Source organism: Alligator sinensis, unplaced genomic scaffold (assembly GCF_000455745.1).
Source record: "Alligator sinensis unplaced genomic scaffold, ASM45574v1 scaffold635_1, whole genome shotgun sequence".
Lineage (NCBI taxonomy): Eukaryota > Metazoa > Chordata > Crocodylia > Alligatoridae > Alligator > Alligator sinensis.
The window spans coordinates 1,140,778-1,161,950 of NW_005842482.1; the positions used below are offsets into that span (position 1 = coordinate 1,140,778).

A 21,173-nucleotide genomic window follows, 5' to 3' on the forward strand; every position below is an offset into this window, starting at 1 on the left:
ATGCAGAGCATACAGAATACTTAGCTAAGGATGAATATATCTTAAAATAGATGCCCCACACCTGTAGCAAACATGATTTCACTCTAAATGGCCTTGGATGAACTATGAATTCCACAACGGTAACTTTTGTTAATAGGCCCAGCTTTTACTTCATTTACGTTTGCAATAAAACAAGACTACTAAGTTGAGCCTACAACAGGAAGTACCGTGACCCCAGTGAAGTTTTTCATCAATAGTAGCAATAAATGGAAATGGTAATGTAGACAGATATCAGATGTGTAGTTACAACTGTCTTGTCTAATCTTTAATCTCTAACCAATGATGGTGGATGCCAGGGAGGATAAAGAGCAGGGACTAAACCACTCTAGATATATCCTGTTCACATGCGCTCCTCTAAAGCATTCACTTCTGCCACTGCCAGAGACAGGATACACAGCTAGATGGCCACTGCTCTGAGCCAAGATGGCACATCTTATACTTAATTCAAAGAAAAAAAAATGGTAGTAAAAATATTTGCGCTTTGCCTACCTAAAATTTTCATGATTTTTACCAGTGATGCTGTATTAATGGTAAATTATAGATCTCTATTATCTGGCATAATATTTGTTGGTCATTTAACGTTTTTTGGATTGTTGCTGCTAGTCCTCCCCCCACCCATTTTTAATTAAAAAAAATAAAAAATTCAACTCTGGTAACTACAAAATTATTTCTTAAATGATGAGATGGGTGGAAGGAGAAGAAAGAGCAAAGGACCCTATTTGGGAATTAGAAACAGAAATGATTTGATTTTCAGTAGGACTTTTTTATAATCTTTATCCACGCTTCAGATGTTAATCTTCAAACAGGTATATGTTAGAGGAGATACAGTTTGATAACAGTGAAGAAAGGTAACGCTCAGAATTAAAAAGGAGGGGATCAAGGAAGATTGTGGCATGGCTTGTAAGATTAAGGATGTCTTCTTGCACAGCTGTAACAGTCCTGTGATTGAAGAGGTTCTGATATCCTGGACTATTAACACCAAAATGTTTACTGTAGATTGTTTCACAGTTTGAAGAACTTGATTTTACCCATGTTGTAAGGCTGGATTGGAAGATGTAAAGCTGAAAGAGAAAGAAAACCATGTTTCAAAATATTAATTATACCAACACAACATAGGTGGTTAAACTGCTCAGTATTTTAACATAAAAATGCAGTTATCTACAAGAATCATCATACAACAGTTAACAGTTGATGTTATATAGTAATTATGCATTTCTCTGAAAGACTTTTCCTACAGGTCAAACGGAATTTTGAGTGCAAAGAAAAGTCATCTTTCCTGATTACTTCCCCACACCAGGATGATGCAACAATTTAAAGCAACAAAAACCTTCAAAATTACTTTATGATTAGCATTTAAAAAAAAAAAAATCTCTTGGCATACACATTCATTTATGGAAAGAACAGTCTTATGTATAGATGATTCATCTTCAAAATGAATGTCCATGTTGCATCTTTTCTATTTTTAATCATAACAAACAGAATGTATGCAAACTGAAGCAGATTGCTGGTTGGCTGTCAATTACTAGGAAATGAGTCTGAAAATAATGCATCAGCAAATCAACATTTTTCCCTTAAAAATACTGTATTATTTTAAAGGCTATGCATATTAATAAAGCACAAGACAAGCTGAGTTCTATAAATTCATCAGATCAAACATCCATAACAACCATAACAATCACAATTTGATAGGATTGAGGAATTCAGTTAGTACACTCTCACAACTTTGAAGTACCTCCTTATTGTATTTGCTCTATACAGTAAAGTGAGATAGCTGGGCAGATAACTACGATCATCTTGCAATATTTAATTCCTAACTTTTTTCAGTTGCATACAGAGGCCCAAAACCTGCAAAAACTCATACATGGGAAAAGCCGCTGCTCATGAACATAAAACTAAAGCAATATGTTAGCAGAACTGAGGCCCAGTAAAGACTTATCATCTAATTTTATTTAGCTAGACAAATATTAAAAGGTGGCCTAAAATTAATTACAAAGCAAACATAATTTATTAAACATAATTCTGCATTATTCCAAAAATAGCAAAAAGGTTTATTTACCCTCCATGAATTTGTTTTATGAACAACCAACTTAGGTCTACACTAGCTTAGCTGTGATGCTTGTAAAACAAATTTAACAGTACAGCAAGAGATGCAAGATTAAAAAATGACTAAATTATCCTTAGGTTAAAAGTATCTGGAGAATGATCAAAGGTGACAAACCCCAATTTCATTCACCATCTTGCTCCTGTACAGCACTGGCTCCCAAACTTTTTTTCCTGCAACCCTAAATTAGCCACCAACAGGACCTCCTGACCCAGCGCTGCAGAGGTTGCTGGGAGCAGAGTGCAGTGGTGGCAGTGCCACCATTGCCCCCTTTGTGAGCGGCAGCCCCTCCCCGCCCATCCACCACCACCAAGCCGTGCACAAGTGTACGTGTGCGTGTGGGCCCTTCGTGACCCTACTGAGGACCACCCCCCGTGACCCTGATTTGGGTTGCGCCCCAAGGATGGGAACCAATGTTGTAGAGAGATTCATTCACAGAAGTTCTAGAGGAATCTGTGTGTTCTACTAATAAGGAGGAGTTAAACAAGGACCTGATATGAAGTCTGATGACATCAAACACCACATTAAATAAATTACTACATATATTTTCCTATCACAAAGCACCTTTAATGACAGGTAATTTGTTTATGGAAAGTCTTGCAGCTGACTTCAGTTTTTGATTTGCTGACAACATAATCTTTTCAAAAAAATTAAAGGTATTGCCAATTCCTTTTAGCTGTGACCTCTACCAAAGCAAAGGAACACTGAAAACTAATTTTCTACACTGTTTCAAGAAATTAGCCTTGAAAGAAGACTTTTTTATTCTCTCTTAAAAATATGCCTTTTTTATATTACAATAGGCTTTCCAGCAAAACAGGTACTGCACAGAAAATGGCAAAGGCAACCAAGTGTGTGTATCCAGCAACAAAATAGTGTAGTAAAACACAAATGTTAAATGCACAAAGTAATAAAACTGAAAAAACGAACCTATTAACTGTAGTCACAATCCTGCAAAAAGAACCCTGAAGGCAAGTTCCACTGACTTCAGTGGTCTGCATCCCTGTATTCTAATTTGTAGGATCAACGCTTGAAGTGTAAAATTTAACAGCAAAATATGTATTATATATTTCAGAGAAAAGTATTTTTTTCAAGTTCATACTGCCTCTATTTTGCAGTTCTAGCAATACCACCTTGGCAGTGTCCCCCTTATACTATTTCCTACTAAGTGGGCACATCTACACATCCATTAATGCACTTTTGCTACTGAGCATTAACTTTAGTACCTCTAATAGGAGGTACTATATAACGGCACATTAGCCTGCACTAATGCGCAGTAGCAAAGGCAAACTTTTTTGTGAGATGTTTAATGCGCAGTAGACTAATTCTACTGCACATTAGTACATTAGCAGTTTTTGCTGTGATATGCTAATATGCAGTATAATATTTTATTGCACATTAAGGTATTTTGTGTAGACGTGCCCACTGTGCATCAGTAAAAAAAATATGTGGCAATAGAAAAAACCAAACAAAAAAATGATTTGTTTCATAGGTTGGTTTCATAAAACTTTGAACATGCCCATACCACTGTGACCCTGCCACCTTGTGATTACAGACTGTAATTTTTAACTATGCTAGTCATAACCTATTTGTCAAACATTTTTTCTATGAGTGTAGTTATAGAAGTCTAATATCTTGTTAAATCTATTAATCTTATGTAATCTAATTAACATTATCACATAACATCTTAAATGTCCTACTTCTCTCAGTTGTGGTTTTGATGAATTTAGGCATAAGTCCTGAAGACTTATATTCATGAGTAGCTTCAAAATGTTTGCAAGACCAGGGCCTTAAATCTTGCTCCTTGTCCCTAGAGGGTCAAAACTTCAGCAGCTTAAGAAAATCAGAAAGTCCCTCTCAGAGATATTCCCTTAATGAACTACATAATGAATATGGATATGAGTGAATATTCTGAATATGGATGTTAGTGAAATTTTGTTGGGTAATACACATTGTTTCTCTAATATCATCTAAGCACAAAGTTATAAATTATCTATACCAAGTAATGAATGCCATTAACAGAGCTACACTCATGAAGTGCACAGTTATGACACACTTAAAACCACTATCAAGAAGAATGTGATGGATCAGCCGTGTCAAGAGAATATAGTGAGATTCAAGGATGGCTCTAGAAAAAAGGGTCACACTCTATAGCGGTATCACAACATGTGCAAACATTTTATGAAGTCATTCAACATCAACATAGAAAGCTGTGAGGAATATGCAGAATCCCATTTGATCTGGAGGGAACATCTGGCATTGGGTGCAGCTCAGCATGAAGTAGCTTTGATCCAGAGGACTGAAGCCAAGCGAGAAAAAAGAAAGCAGCATGCTGAAAATTTGGACTTCAACTTAGACAACATACGGATATGTGAAACTTTTAACAAGCTGTACCTCTCTCAAATTGGACTTGCCAGCCACAAACAGATTCATCAGGTTTCTGACTAGACCTCTTACATGTACACCATGATCCAGAGGATTGACAGTTGCTACTAATGAACGCCCTTTCGAAAACATATTTAACTTAAATTAAAAACTTAATTCAGTAGAGAAAATCTGAAAACTATTTTTCTTCTAACTCCGTAAGTTAACTAGATAGAAAATTCTTGATATTTTATTAATTAAAAACACTATTAGAGAACAGACATATGATCATAAAGTTGGAAGTTATAACTATTTACACAGAAGAGGTCATGAATAAGTTTGAAGAGTAAATTTTAATTTCAGTATTCCCAGCTGCTTCTCTCTATAATTTTATCAGTCTTTTAAATTCCTCTTAATTTTTGTAAACATAATTAGTAAAAGGAAGGAAAATCCAAATAAAGTTCTGATCCTACAAATTCTGCACACAAATAGATCACTACACCTTCAAAGAACCCCCCCAAAACTTGATTCAATGTTCATGTGTACATATAAAATGCAAGATCAGATCTTAGTTGATACAAAAAAAATAATCATACATTCAAAGGAAATGAAAATTCACTAGAAACAATAATTAAGGAACAAATAATTCAAGGTTTTGTTTTCCAATGATATAGTGGTTTCTATCAAGATTTTCCTCATGCAAAAACAAAACCACAATGCACATTAAATGATGGATTGAAATGTATTAAAGGTCTAGTAAGCCCTCCTCTATTAAAGAAAAGATTGAAGGAAATAATAAGAAAAGGTACTGCAAAGTCTTCCTTATGAAGTTTGCCAGATGCCTTTAATATGTGATTAGAGCTTATCTGCCTGTAGGACAGGGATTCCGCCGTGAAGAAAACAGAGGCCAAGCTAATCACAGGTGAAAATTATGTTAAGGAACTTTTACCTTTGATGCATATACAAAGAAGAAATCCATAAACAGGATTTCTTCCATGTGGGCATCTAATGCTTCATCTGGCTTTATGCAAACTTTCCTCATCCTATTCTGCACATGCATGGCAGGAGGCACAGACTTGTGGGATCATACACTGGATCTCACCATAGCTTACTGTCGGTGAAGGGGGAACCCTTAATACAGAATTCAAGTTGCAAACTCCGGCAAATCAAGAAAACCAAAGAGTTATAAGCTTCTGATGCATTTCAACTACAATGCACTCCTTAAAACACATGCACACACAAAGAACAACAAATCCAGCTCAAAATCTGTTAGGGGTGAAAGAGGAAATTGGTGAAAATGACTGAGTGCATAGCAATGCAACAAAACAAGAACTTAAATTTCTGAAGAGCATGAGCTTTTATTACTTAGAAAACAAAGTAAAATTGAATTTCTATCAACCAAGTTGCAAAGTTACTACTCTGAACAAGAATCAATGTAATAAAGCCAACAGGCTGGCTGAAACAATAGCATTATAACCAAATGGTGACACTGCCCCCAATTCATGAATAATGTAGATCCAAAGCACAATGCCTCAGTTTCACTGTATAGGTATCAGTGTAAGAGAAGACCATTCACAGGAACCATGAAGAGTTCCTGGTGCTTGGGAGTGGTCAGCAAATCTTACAATACTACATCCAACAAGAAATAAATACTCCCCAGCAGTTCACATGGGCTTCACTTTGCTGCAGTCTTTTGTGGAACATACTCTTAACTAGAGGAAAAGACATGTTCCCCTCCATTCCAACTGTGTTATATCCCACATATAAAGTACTTAATGTACTTGTTTTGCGTATGGTATGGGAAATGATAACATTTGGTCCTAAGAAAAATGAATTGGCCTCATCATTTCAAACGGTGGCGGATTCTGAAGCCTAATCAACTATTTTAATTAAGTCTATAACTGTTAATATTACATAACCAGTTTAAAAGCAGTTTTGTGAGGGACTTGGCTATAGCCATTATAATGTGACCTTTGCACACATGGAATATGTCCAAGTGAAGAAAAGACCTCAGCAGTTATTTCTTGACTTGTGTGTTTGATCCTGCAAACTTAGTTGTGCATGAATAGCATGTTAGCACATTTGCATTTATTGGAAGAAAAATGGTGGTGGTTTTTGGACTTCAAGCCATATGAAAGTTGGTTAATAGAATGGACATTTTTTTGCAGCTTCAATTCTAGATATAAAGCTTCTCCATACCAAACTTGTTAGTTGTGCATCAAAAAAAACTGTTGCTCACATTATTCCTCTAATTCAAGGTTCCACGTTATTTTATTTTTGTATATTGCTTATTTTTGTATTTAATATTTCCTCTCAGTGTTTTCCTTCTCATCTTTTGCTTTGTGATCTATTCTAACAAATGAGAGGGGAATTGGCTAGACAGCTGATTAAACAAGGAAAGTGAGCAAAAGGTATGGTTAGATGTACAAAATAAACAATTCTGCGAATAAACCAATCTTAATAGGGTTGGAGTCTGTAATTTTTAACAAAAATGAAAAAAAAGGGCATTCCATAAGTATAGTTTTTTCAAAGCCTGTTCAAATATTGCTCCAATACTACACACGCACAACCCCCCCCACACACACACAAACATGAATGCTCTAAGATATTTAAAAAGGATTTTGCTTCCTTTCCTACTTCAAATGGGAATCAATACAATCTCTCAGCACAAAGTTTTCAGATGAGAATTAAAATATTTGCTTGTTACACCACATATAAATGCAAAATAAAGCAAAGAGTAGTTCTAAAAAACATGACCTGAAATGTTTTAACTTTTGGGGGCATGGGAAGAAGAGAAGAGAAGAGAAGAGAAGAGAAGAGAAGAGAGGTTTTCTTGTGAGCTTCTGGCTATTCCTGCCCTCCCCTCAAAAAAAGAGAGGAAGTACAAGACACAGGAACACAACATGTCTGAATCCTGCTCTGTAGACCATCTCTGGGAATGAGCATTCCAATTCTATGTCTATACAAACCTTAGTTTTCCTGCCGAAACTGCCAAACATATCAACTATAGTAGCAGCTTTTGTGATCTGGACTTCCATCCAAAGATCAGACTAACACCACAACGCTCATGCCACTGAACAACAGAGGTTGGAAACTTTGGTGTTCTGCTTATTTGGTGTGAACAGGTAGGTAATCTTCAAATTATATTACTTTTTCTATGCAGCATTTTGCAGTTCCCAATGAAAACAGGCATCCCTCGCTTAAAATACTGTACAAACAGTACGCAATCAGAGTTCAAACATAATATATGAATTTCTATTTCATCACTAATTACCCAAAAGTATTCCCACTCATGGTAACTTTTATATATTGATAATTTGATTTTAATAAAGTCAATGATCCAAGTCAAACTAGAAATTAATTCTATTCATTTCACCTTGTCAGTTTTTTGCCCCACTTGTGATTAGACTCCTAAACCCAGATCTTATTTCTCCTTTAAGATGTCTAAATGACTTTTACACAGCTTTTAGACATCCAACCTAATAAGCAGAATTTTATTCCAAGCAGCATCTAAAAAACTGCTAAAGACATCTAGCTTCCTTGTAAGTCTCCATTTTTGTCAGGACCTATTCCAAGAGAACTGTATAGTATTACCAGCATGGATGGCTGCACACTGCTGGTGATCCTCAAGCCAACTTTGCTGGACCAGATATTGTGCGTTGGTATCTATCTCAACTCCCAAAACAAGTGCTCTACTCTCACCTTAGTAATGATCTGAAATCTCAGGGCAGCCAAAGGAAACACTACAAGGACACATTGAAGGCATACCTCAGAAAAACAGATGTCGATATTAAGAACTGGGAGGAGCTGGCAGTTGACCAACTCCAATGGAGTCACAACCTCAACCAAGTGACAGCCCATTTTGAGGTAAAGTGCCTTGCCCTCAAAGCACAGAACAGAGAATGAAGAACAGAAGAGAAATGCTAGCCTATGGCCTACACACCCCTGTGGAAAGACCTGCAACTTCTGCAGACAGATCTGTGGCTCAAGGATTGGACTCAGGACCCATCCAGGAGCCATGGTAGAGATCGAATTGAGGGACTGCTGACGACATTTGGGCTACAGTGCAAGCTTAGAGGTAAACCAGAGGAAACATCTATTTCCACCTAAAATCAGTTGTAATTCAATGACATCTGAGAAGTGCATAAACTCTGCAAACTCCCCAGTTCCTTATATACAGAAAAATTATGGAAGTAACTGAGCTTGTAATCCAATGAAAAAAGAAGTGGTGAGACACGTTGTCCATTCAGGTGTTTTCTCTGCCCACCCTCCCCTCACTTCAGCTTTTGCGCAGCAGCCAGAGAAGGAAATGTTGCATGACCTTACACCCAGTGTCTCAGCATCAGTAGGAGGAATGGAGGCATCTTCTGCCCTGCCCACCCCAGAACCACAGGCTGGGGCACTTCCCTGGCAAGTGAGAAATGTGGGCTCAAACCCTCTGTGGCTGAGAATCTAAAAACCACGTCTCCCATTTTCAGGGGCTAGTTCCAAAATAGGATACTGAGAAAAAATGGGCTGGCAATCCTCACCCACCATCTCTTACTGAAATGAGTGCTGCTGTCTAATGTCCCTGGCAAATGTTATTTCCATCAAGCAACAGGTTTAATATCACTTGATGGAAACTGTTGTACCATGTGACCTGCTTCACATTCAGAGGACAAGGTATTGAAAAGGGAAAAAAAAAACATCTTGAGAATTTGCTCTGCCAGTGCTTGCCAGCAAAGGGAGTTAGAGACCTGCTGGCAGGGGCCATCAGTCCTCTCTTGAGCTGTGCTGGAAATGAAGTCAGCTGGGCTCCCCATGGTAAAGAAGCCGCTACCCACAACTTCCATGTGTGAATTCCTCAGTGCAGTGAAACCGCCTGTTGGAGTTGATTTCTATTAAGTCTGGAGTAGCTTGCAGGCTCAAACTCTTCAGGGACCTTATAAAGTGCTTTTGTGTATGGGCTAGTCCTGCCAGAAGCTTTCTGAACAAATTCCCTCCCCAATCTCTCCGTGTCAGATGAAGCATGTTACTTGAGCATATGTTTAAACCCTGGCTTTCACAAAGAGGTGCTGAAGGCTTCTTAAACAAGCAGCCTTGAAGGCTGGTTCAAGAAAGGAAGCAGAGGCATCTACTGCTACTGTGCCCTGGGGCCTCAGCGTTAAGCAGGAGTCAAAGAGAGTGCCCTTGGTGTGATAATTACTTTGTAATTTATTGTGTAATTAACCAGTTAATTGCACAATAGATGCAATGTATGTGAAGAGCCTACAACTGACACACACTGATTCAGCTTCACAGCTCCCCTCTATGTGAGATAGATTCCAACTCGGGGGCGGGCAATTATTTTGGGTGAAGGGCCGCATACTGAGTTTTGGCAGGCCATCGAGGGCCGCATGACAGGCAGTCAGGGGCAGATAAATATTAATTTTCTAAAATTTTTAGGGGCCCTGTGGGCCAGACAGAATGGGCAGGTGGGCCGTATCTGGCTTGCGGGCTGTATTTTGCCCACCCCTGTTCCAGCTAGATATCTCCCCTTTGAAATTATCCACAGCCAAAATGGGAGAATTATGCATCCTCACAGAGAGAAACAGGATCGGAGGTGCTGGTATATTCACTAAGGAAACAAGAAAACTATCAGTCACCCTCGACAAATTCCTGAGTCAAGATATTTTCAGTTTTTAGTTTCAAAGAAAAATTGTGAGACTTTTTTGGGGTATATCTTCCAAACATAAAAAAAACGGGTTGAAATTGGGATAAAAAGAAGAAAAGGAAAAAAAGCTGGTTTAAATTGAAGAAAATAAAAAAATTTGGGGGGGGTAGGCGGGAGGTGGAGGGGAAACCCGCCCCCCTCCATCCCAGCACTGGCCCTGGCTGCCTTCCCTGCACCGGCCCCAATCCCAGCCCCGCACCACCTAGGGGGCCCAGAGCTGGGGGGCCGGGGTGGGGCCAGCCTCGGCTGTGCTGCAAGGCCAGACAGGATGGAGCCCCCAGGACCCCTGAGCCCGCTGCGCCAGGTACTGCCCAACTGGGGCGGGGGATGGAGCTGCAGCTTGTTCAGGGAGGGGATGGTGGCTCCCGCCACTGCACAGGTCCCAGGGGGTACAGGGATGTGTGAGAAACATGTGTAAATCAGTAAAAACTGAGTAACTTCAATTTAAAAAAATCAGGTAATTTATCAGTGAAACTCAGTAAAAAATGAAAATGCGAAACAGTAGACATATACTACTGAGGCTAGCAGAAGGAAAGACCTAGACATCCTAAAGGCAGCATGGGATCTGGACCCTAGTCTATTTCTATATCCACAACTGAACTTCTTCACTTAAATTATAAAACAAGGTTTCTCAAGGTACAAACATAAAATACAAAAAATATTTTTACATTCACAAAAAGCCAAAAACACCAAACCAAACCAAAACCCAAAGAAAGACATTTCAATTCTTACAGTTTAGACCTAAAGCATGTATTTTGCATCAGAAATGTTTTACAAAACCAAACGTTTATAGAAGTATTACCAAATAATGTTTTCTGTAAAGTAGTTTGATTGGATTTCAACACTCCACTTAAATATATGCAAATCTCAGCATCAGCATGCCAGAGTACTAATGAGGACCTGACAGTATAGCAAGAGAAACTGGGAATCTATGGTCATTGAATATAGTGATGAAGTAAATAGAAGATACAAATGGTAAAATGGTTATCTGAACAAAAATTAGCACTGTAGACATTTAACAACAAGGATTTTTTTTTAAATTTAAAATGACAGTGTCCTGTCAACCAGGCATTCTGCCCAAGCATACATTGTACATTCAGTATTTCAAGTTTTCATTTGTATAATATATTGCATCTTCTTCATACAAAGTATTTTACAACTGCTGTACTAATAAACATTTCCTTCACAACCATGTGAATAGAGAATTTGAAATTCTAAAAATTGAGGGACTCAGATACAAATGAAGAATATATATGCACTAGCAAACTTATATGTTCCTTATTACAGTTGGATTAGGAAATTTCTACAGTGTGTTTAGAATACTAATAGTAATATGAATTTATATTAAGTGAACAGATCAAAACTGGTTTGAAACTTAACTGAAATGTAGTGACAGCTCTTCGTGCTCCCTCTAGTTCAAAGGGCAGACAAGCAGAACTACTTTTAAAATTAGGAACAAAAACTTTTTTTTTCCTGCAGAGATTTAACTGAAAAAGAGCAAAACCAGCTCCTACTCTTGAACTATTATATCTATCTCATTAGCTACCTTTTTTACTCAACAAACAAAATGCTGAAAATGAGCAGTGGGTCTCATCCAGGGTGTCAATGGCACCCTGGGGTTCCTTGAGAACTTTTCAAGGGCACTTTGGGGTGCCATGCTATATTAGTACTGTTAGATGTACAAATATTAGTCACAAGATCAACCCAGAGATTTGAAATAGAAATTCAGTGTTAATAAGATTCTGACCTGTTGCAAAGAAGAAATGACTTGTTACAAAGAATTCTTTGCCACAGAAGAATTTCTATTATATTTCTGTAATCAGAAATGAGTGAGAATTAAAACCAGGCATTTTTCAAAGGGTGCCTTGAGTGTAAAAAGGGGTTTCTCAAGTCTAAAAAAGTTGACACACACTGAAGGACACAATTTTAGATGTAAGCAGATTTTTTAAAAAAGTTAAACATAATTAGACAATACACATGTATGAAAGTTCTATGATAATTTTGTGGGTGTCTCCTATTTTTTCTTCCCTTTTCTTTTTTAAATGTTCTCATCTCCCTCACTGATGAATGAAGGACTCACAGAAATGAGAATATTGACTAATATATAAAGTAATCTGAAAAAAACCCAGAAAAAATATTCTCTCTCATCTTTTAGTTATAATAATCATGTTGGTTACGTATAATAAAAGAAAAACACATTTAGACAATTGTTCAATTCTTAAGCTGATGGCAGACCCTTTAACATGAAACATTTACTTTAAACAGTTTTTAGGCAAAACAAATATTACAAGTCTACCTGGAACACAGATGTTTTAGTTTGACATTTTCTAAGAAGCAGCTCAAGTTTTAAGATGCATCTACCATAACAACACAGTGTAACAGAAGCATACACCTATAAACTAGGACGTTCAAATAATAATTAGGATAAATTCCTTTAGACTAAGCCAGTTTCTTCTCTATTTATCTTTCATTTTAAAATCTGAAGGAAAAGCATGACAGTATAGAGGTAGATGTTCATAGTGTGAGAGCAATTTCTATTAGACGGTATTGTGCACTTTTTTGTCTGATTTGAGGAAGCTGACCAAAGATGCAAGGAACAGCAGAAACTTATTAACAAAAGTGAATATTGATATATTGAAACAAATAACTTGGCATACACAAAACCACACACACCTGTTGCCATGCGGCTTTCTGCAAAAGCCACACTGCTTGCTGGGAACCCAAGCATATTTACTTTCGCTTGAAGAGAGATGTTCTGAGCCTTCCCGTTTGACAGTAGAGATGTTATCTGGAATGAATAATGGGGGTTCATCAAGTGAAAGGCTTTTACTGCTTCTTCTCTGACGAGGCTGAAGATTCTTCTCAATTTTTTTAAATTTCAGTTTTTCTCTTTCATCCTCCTTTAAATGTTCTGTACCAGTAGGATCTTTTGTCTCACTCTCTTCCTTTACAGAACTATTTGTTTTAAGTGCAGTTGCAAGCTGATGTTTTTGTGCTTGTTTCTGGTTAAGATGTAGCAAATGCCCAGACAATGAATGCACAGATGATGAGACAGCATGAGGGACTTCTTTTGAAAAACTCTGATGAGTAGGAGACCTGTCACTCACTCGGTGAGTTGATGATTTTTGCACCTGAACAAGGTTTGGGATTCGTGGCACTTTTTTCACCAACGTGGGCATCTGCTTCTTTGTTGCAACTCCTGATGCACAGCTTTGTGTTTTTGCATCCTTATCAGCTTGTTTTTTCCTCATTTTAATTGGGTGACTTGCTGGCTCATCTGCATTCCGTTTCAGGCTTACCAAAGAAGTGGTAAAACCTGGAACGTTGGTACCAATTCTCGTTTTTGAATGCATTTCTTGTCTTGCAACTGATTTTTGTTGAGCTCCTACAGCCAAAAGCTGTTTAGATTGTACCAAAGATTTATTGTGTTTTGGCTTTATATTTTTTTGACATTTTGATGAAATGTTAATCAACTTCCTATCATCCTGAATCTTTGATGTCTCATGGCTTTCCACTTTAATATTGCTGATCTGCTGCTGTACATTTTGGTTTGTATGATCATGAATGCTGCTTTCTGTAACACTATTTCCCTGCTCAACAGAAGCAGCATCTTCATTTTTCAAGTCTGTTTTATGATATTCTGTAGTTTCCCAGTATTTGCTAGTATTAATATTTTTGTCTGTCTCTTTAGGGTCTTCTACAGACTGTGTTTTACATTCTTTTAATGACATTACATTTTTACCAGCAATTTCTACATCGGTTTGTGAACCTAACCTACATTCAATCTGCTTCTCTCCACAGCTGGCTGTAATTGAAAGGGTCTCATGCATTTCATTTGGATTCACACAAGCCACTGTACCAGACAGAGCTTCAGCTATTCCAGTTATCTTGCTTTGGTCCTTTTCTTTATTTTTTCCCTCCACTTCCTCCGCTTTGTATTCAGTTACTTTTTCAGAAGAGGTTTCAGAAACCGCCTTATCATCCTTAGTTTCATTTATTTCATTTTTAACTTTATCACCTTTATTATTTGCAGAGGTTGAAAAACCTGGTCCAGCGTTCCCAGATTCAGTATTAATACTTTCCGGTTTGCTCTTTGTTTCTTCAGAAGAAGAACAATTGTCCAAAAAATGAGAACCACTTAGGTCACGGGATGTTTCATCCACTTTTTCCTGCTTGGCAGCTTCAGGTTTTACTTCATCCATCTTTTCATGACAAGTGGACCATTCTGAACTATGTGGAGAAGCTGATGTCTCTGACTGTCCAGATCGTCTACCACTACGCCTAATCTCTTTAGAATGTTCTAGCTTTAGTGGTGTATCAACTTCTGCCTCTTTAGTTTGACCTTTGTCTTGTGGCTTCAGTCCTCCCTTTTGAGCAGATCCACATTTTACAGCTGTTTTCTTGGTATTAGCAAGAGGTGCAATGTTTGAACGCTTGGCTATAGTGCTTTGCCGCAAACTTCGCACTGGTTCTATTAAAGGAAAAAGAAAATCTCTTAGCTATGCTTCAGTCCTCTTTTTGCAAAAATAAAACTAGATTACAGCAGAAGTACCATATTTAATTGCATCCATGACAAGGTTTTTCCCCCTTTCAACATAGGGGGGAAAAAGGTCCTCGTCTCTGATCCAAGTATAAGCGGGGGAGGGGGGACACAACTCTGACCCTGATCCAGGAGTCAGAACTTCCCCCACCAGCCACAACATGCCCACAGCAGCCTCTGCTCCCTGCCTCCCCCTTCTGATGCTGCTTACCAACCCATCGCAGCAATGCTGCTCCCCCATGCTGCTGCTTACCATCCTACCCCCACTAAGGACAGAGCACAGCCCATATGCTGTCTCCAGCCCCCAACGAGTTAGGCAGCAAAGGCAGGGCAGTGGCAGTAGCAGCATCTCTGGCCCTGGCTCCAAGGTAGGGTTGCCACCCTCAAGACCTGCTGCTGCACATCTGGGTGGGGGCTAGAGCCAGCATGTACTCTAAGCCAGAGCAGGGCCCCAGCCAGAACCAAAAATGTGATGAGAAGGTAAGCATCAACAGACAGCCAGCAGGGGAGGCAAATGGTGAAGGGAACAGGTGCTAGGGGATGCAGGCATCACAGAGGGAGGCAGGTGGTAAGGGACTGGAGGGGGGGAGGAAAGCACATAGGCACCGCTGAGGGAGGCAGGTGGCAAGGACAGGCACCACAAGGGGTGGGACAGACATGGAGCATGCAAGCACCAGGGGTGGGGGGAGCAGGCACTAGTGGGGTAAATGGTGGTGGTGGGGAACAGACAACAAGGGGCAGGGGTCAAGACACTTAACTCAATCACCACTGGCCCTTCACCACCTGCCCACTGCTGCTGCTTGCCCCGCTGCAGTGGGGGAAGGGAGGAACACAAATTTTAACAACCCTCCAAAATTAGATTCTGTATGAGGAAAGTTATAACAAATTATAAATTCTCCACATTTAGAATTTAATTACTGGGAGGTCATCTTAAATCTGAAGTAATTTTTGGATTCGGGTAAATACGGTAACTCAACATTTGGCTCGTTAAACACCAAGACGCTATTTCTTCATCTAGTTACTGATCTCAAAAAGGTCATCTAAAATTTAAAACCACCAGTTTGCCTTCCTATTTCCCATTGACACTATTTGAAATCAGATATTAAGATTGCACATTGTAATGGCCATGCAAGTTCTGGGTAGCAAATGAGAAACCAAAACAGCTTTAAACACTACAACACCTGAGATAGGTAGGCCATTTCTTAATTGCTGTCTTATCTTCTACATGAAATAAGCAACATACAAAAAATACATCAGTACAAACCCCACATAATAGGCAGTTAAACTTCCATACATTTGGGGGATTCTTAAAATATGAAATCTGACATCTTTATAAACACCCATTCTGTTCAACATCCTCTAAACAGCTAATATGAACTCCAATACCTTTACAAGTTGAGAAACAAAGTATTTTAGTACTCCAAGCAAAAAAAGGCTCTCCCAGATTGTAGCCAAGTTTCTCATTTAACTTACAACTTTTAACTATTTGGCTTCCCAATAGTATATCTTTCCTTCCAAAATATGTAAATGTAAGAGAAAAAAATTACTAAAGCAAATAGCTACCTGACAGAGACACTAGGAAGATTAATAGGGTGCCGACAGACATAACGCTTGAACCATTTCAAGAATGTCTCTGGTTGGGAACCAGTTTATAACCGCCTCTGGACAGAAGTGTCCACACAAACCAAACTGACATCTTTTAGGGATTGCACTGCTAGTGAAACACCACCACAGAACGGCAGAATACGTAGAACATGATGGCTCCTAGGGGTCAGTGCCCAGAGTTTCCCTAGGATTCCCTTTGAAGCGAAGAAAGCCTGGATTGGCTAGACATCAAGAAAGACAATGATATATGATTATCCCCAATTTCAATTTTTATCTAAATGCTTTTGAAAAGGGGGAGCACAAAAAAACTGATTGAGGTTAGTAAAGAACACTAATTATTTACCAAAATAAGTGTGGTTCACCAGATGCACAGGTCTATATGGGAGGGAAGAGCCTGGACCCTTAACAGGAAATGGACCCCACTCAGCAAGGCCCCAGCCTCATTTGGGGCAGGAGCATGGTGGTGGACGGAAAGACTGCCAGAAGGTAAAGGGCTATAGGGCCCTTGCTTGTGGTACCTGGGGATGGCATGCTCTACATCATCCTGTCCCCCCATCCTCCAAACTAATTTTTATGACATCTGCACTGGAAAGCATTTTCTAAATTTCACCTCCCTGCTACAGACCCTAGGCAGTGGGATCCAAAGCTCAGTTGGGGCAGAGGGTGTTAGTGGAAGGGAAGATAGGTGCTTAGTGGTGCCATATGGCCCCCTAACTGAGGCTCCTGGGGGACTGGGTGCTCTGCCCCCTTCCCCAGAAACTCCACAGCTTTTCAACCCTGCCCTGAAAACCATCTGTCAAATTTCACCACCCTGCAGCTGCAGACCCCAGGTTCATTTGAGCTGGAGAGTTGGACTGGAAGGATGGCCAGGTGCTGAGGGAGCTGTGTAGCCCCCTGCTCATGGTCCCTAGAGCAGTGGGGGCACCAGGGGACCCCAAGAACTCTCCAAATTTTCCAACCCCTGCTCTGGTTTTTGGGAAGGACTTTTTACCCTCTGCTTCTCAGCTGTCACTGCTGCTTTCCCCACCCAACCCACGGCCCATGCCTCAATTTCCCTGCATGTCTAGTCCATGTCTCTACTTGCTTTCATACTACCAACCTCTGGGTGGTGGTATCCAGAGTGGGGTTGACCAGGTATGCATGTGTGGAGGTGGGAGGGAGCAGTTAGCGGGGGGTGGGGGAGGGGATGGGGCCTGCTTCTTCATTCCAGGTACTGATTGCTTTGAGACTTCTCAGTCTCTGTCTCACACTGTAGCTTTAAAGGGACTTTCCCTAGAACTCTGGTCGAGTACCTTGCATTGGCAGCAATTTCATAGAGATGCGCACATGCAGGGTAGAACCTGTGGGGCAGGGCTGGCTGCAAAAATGCAGCACAGATGGCAACCAACAATTAGTGGGCTAATTCACTTCTCACTGAGCATCGAATTGACAGTCATTCTGTTCTATTAAGTGCCCACTGTGCAATGGCCCTGTTAATCCCCCCCAATACCCAGAAATCAACAGGCGTTTACGGTTACAGGAACAACCCCTCAATCATCACAACAGGGTCACAAAGCTCCCTCCACACCCCACCACCAGCACCTGGAAATCCCCGCAGTCCCACCCCCACCCCAAATGAACCTGGGACCCCACAGCTACAGGGTCCATAGCAGGAAGGTGGAACTGATTAAATAGTTTGCAGAGAAAGTGTTGGAAAGCAGTGGCACATAACAATGAACTGGTTCACGGATGACTAGCTCAAAATAGTATTTGAATTCCCCAGTGTGCTTTTGGAACGATCCAGGGATTTTAAACTGCTCTTAAGTGGCCAGTACATGTAGACTCTTGGGGTTGGAAGTGTATTTAGAATGCTCTAAGCATTATGTCTGTCCACACCTTAGTGCCTGTAAACTATGTTGAAATCTAAGATCTTTGGGTGAAAGACTTCTACAAATTCAAATTATTAACATGATAACCTAATTTAAAATTCTATAACAAAAAAAAAACCCAACAAAGAAAAAAATGCATCATAAAGACTGAACATAAAGACCTCTGCTATCCTGACTGGCTATTAAACCAAGTTATGAAAAATTATTTTAATCTACTGTTGAACATGCCTTTGCTAATCTCACGGACAGTTTAAAAATGAAACTCAGACTTTAGTTGCCTCAACTATGACTCTCTTTAAGAGCTCTAACACCAAGTCACTTAATGGTTTTACAGGAGAAAAACAAACTCTGCACAATTTTTTAGTACTTCAATGAAGAAATATTTACACCAAATTGGTCTGAAAACTCCAATGAAGTCAATATTTTACCTTCAATACTGTTTGAATATTCAAAATAATTCTACTAATGAGTATTTCACAATTCTAGAGGCTGTATTTTTCTGACTGCCTAACTTGGGTCAAATTAATCCCAATATCACTTTCTTCAATAAAATAATCTGAATAACCAAGTTACTGGGAGATTACAGGCTGTCACCAATTGTTCATTTCTAATTTTTATAAAATCATTAAATATTTACAACATTAATGCTGTAAAATAGTTCCAGTTCGAGGATTTTTATTATATGTCATACTAGTTAACATTTACCTAAAGTTTAAAAAGAGACTGAAATTGTAAACAAATATCCCTACAATGTGCAAATTTGAATATTATCTGAATTATCACCTTGTGCCATTAAACGTGGTGACTTTCTTGGTGATCTCACTGAAGTTTCTTCCAACCGTTTCCTCAAATTCCTGTTAGGTAAAATTAGCTCATCTTCATCAATGGTATCATTACCACGTTCTTTAACCCCTTCTTCATCCATAATATCATCAAGACCAATAACTGAAAAATAACAAAAGCAAAAAAAGAGCCTAAAACTTAAAAGTATCTAAAAATGTTTGGGTTATAAGAGATTGTGAAGAAGGCAGGGACGAAAGAAGGGGAAGGCCAAATAAAAATAAAATGTATAATTTGAGCACAAACAAAAGCTAAAATAAGGAAGTGCAAGACAGAAAATTCCCCATGTGAAGCAGTTTCAGCGTAGAAGAAGCTATCACCCAAAGTTTAAAATTTCTGTAGATGGTCCTTGTCAAAAAGTCATTGTTGCTTTTCAGTGACTCACATTTTTAATGACTTTTGCCACAGGAAGGTCCCCAGCCTTAGAGGATCAGCTGTCCCTCACTGTCCCTTCCCACCTATGAAAAATTGAAGAAAGGTGAACAGTAGAAAGAGCTGATCCCAAAATGCAGAAAGTTTAAGTCTCATTTTTAGTGTAGGACAAGGTTTTTAAATTGTAAATCCCAAGCATGCTACATACCTGCATCTGCAATTCAGAATATTACTGAGTGCAGTATGCACTATTCTTCCAGCCAGTGACTGACAACAAAATTTTTGTCATATTCCTATCTCCCACTAACCTGAGAAGGATCCCAGAGGTTGCTCCTGAAAATAGGTTTCCTAAGAGGCAGTCAAGCCACTGCACCGGCCATTCTCCTCACTTTCTCTAAGTATGGTTCTGCAAGGGTAGCCTCTCCTATCCCAAGATCCTATGTGTGATTAATGAATCCTGGTCCCTGTGGGATGCGAAATCTGTGAGATTGAAGCCAAGTACCCAAGCGACTTTGTAAAACACGCAGGAGTTGAAAAATACAGCACAAAACCAGACAACTGATATGGCTGCCCAAACAATGTAAGGCTATCTAAATAATTTCAAGACAGACTAAACTGTGCAACAGAAACATGGTCCCCAAAAATTTCTGACAACTGCTTTGTTATAGAAAATAACAATTATAAAGCAATGCATTTGTCTAGGAAATTGGAACAAGAAATCATTAATGAGACTTAAAAATCAACCTTAGAATTTTTAGACTGTCTCATCAAAAAAATTTGTCAACTCCTGTTCTTTTTTAACTCCATTTTTTTCTCTTGGCAATATTAATGACAGGAAAACTTACAAAATCTGTGAAGAATCATGTAGCATTGAGTATCCTCTTAAAGTATAAATATAAAAGAATAAACTTCAAGTTTCTGATATAGCCAAAGGAACAGTCCCATCCTTAATAATTCTACCATAAAAAGCTAAAACTGGTTTAAACAGTAAACCAGTTAGTTAAACAATAAACCAGCTTAGTTAAACAGTTTTTAAAGAGCCTTGAGGAGAACTATCCTTAGTACAATGTAAACAAGTGGTTCCCAATTTTACTGGACCAATGGACCACACACAGATGTCCCAATTTTGCACAGATCACCAGTTTGAAAATCTCTAGTGTAAACCAAAAATCTGGAAATGGCCCTGGAAAAGCTTACCATTCAAATTTAGATTTAAACTTCATTCTGAACAATGGGGAGCAGACAATAATCAAAAGCTACCTTAAGAATTTCCAGAACTGACAGCGACTCACTTTCAGTGATTGTTAAGAAATTTACAAGTAACCAATTCGTTTTTTGCTACTACATTTTAGGCTTCAGATTGATGGAACATCTTTCTGCAAACCACTATCAGCTTTCCATTCTAAAACCCTAGACCTATATACATTCTAACTGTCTTCATTTAAAGATAATTAGTTTGGGTTTTTTCAACACACCTGTAATAAAAGACCGATAACGCCAGCTGTACGCATTGGAATTATTATACAAATAAGTCTACACTATTACTACACACCTAGACATTTTCATGTATATACACACACACACACACACACACACACACACAATATTATATATATCTATATATATATATATGCATGAACACATGCACGCACATCCCCCCCCATTTATTTATTTTTTAATTTTTTTACAGGTAACAGGTAAAATTAGCATTAGAAATGGATTCAATGACAACAGCAACACCTTCCAGTCCTCTTT

General features: G+C 38.9%; 1 protein-coding gene across 5 annotated transcripts in view; it reads right to left on the reverse strand.

Moving 5' to 3' along the window:
* The window catches only part of PHF3 (PHD finger protein 3), a 78,313-nt gene that overhangs the window by 38,150 nt on the left and 18,990 nt on the right, over nucleotides 1–21,173 (reverse strand). The window contains exons 2-5 of one of the 5 annotated variants that reach the window (XM_014523399.2): nucleotides 19,727–19,882; nucleotides 19,432–19,504; nucleotides 18,990–19,151; nucleotides 12,867–14,664 (exon numbers count right to left, since the gene is read on the reverse strand). In XM_014523399.2, coding sequence (XP_014378885.1) covers nucleotides 12,867–14,664; nucleotides 18,990–19,131 — 1,940 coding nt within the window. In that variant the 5' untranslated portion in view covers nucleotides 19,132–19,151; nucleotides 19,432–19,504; nucleotides 19,727–19,882. The remainder of the gene's footprint in view (nucleotides 1–12,866; nucleotides 14,665–18,989; nucleotides 19,152–19,431; nucleotides 19,505–19,726; nucleotides 19,883–21,173) is intronic. The other 4 variants (XM_014523400.2, XM_014523401.2, XM_006031112.2 and 1 more) reach the window with 4 other exon arrangements.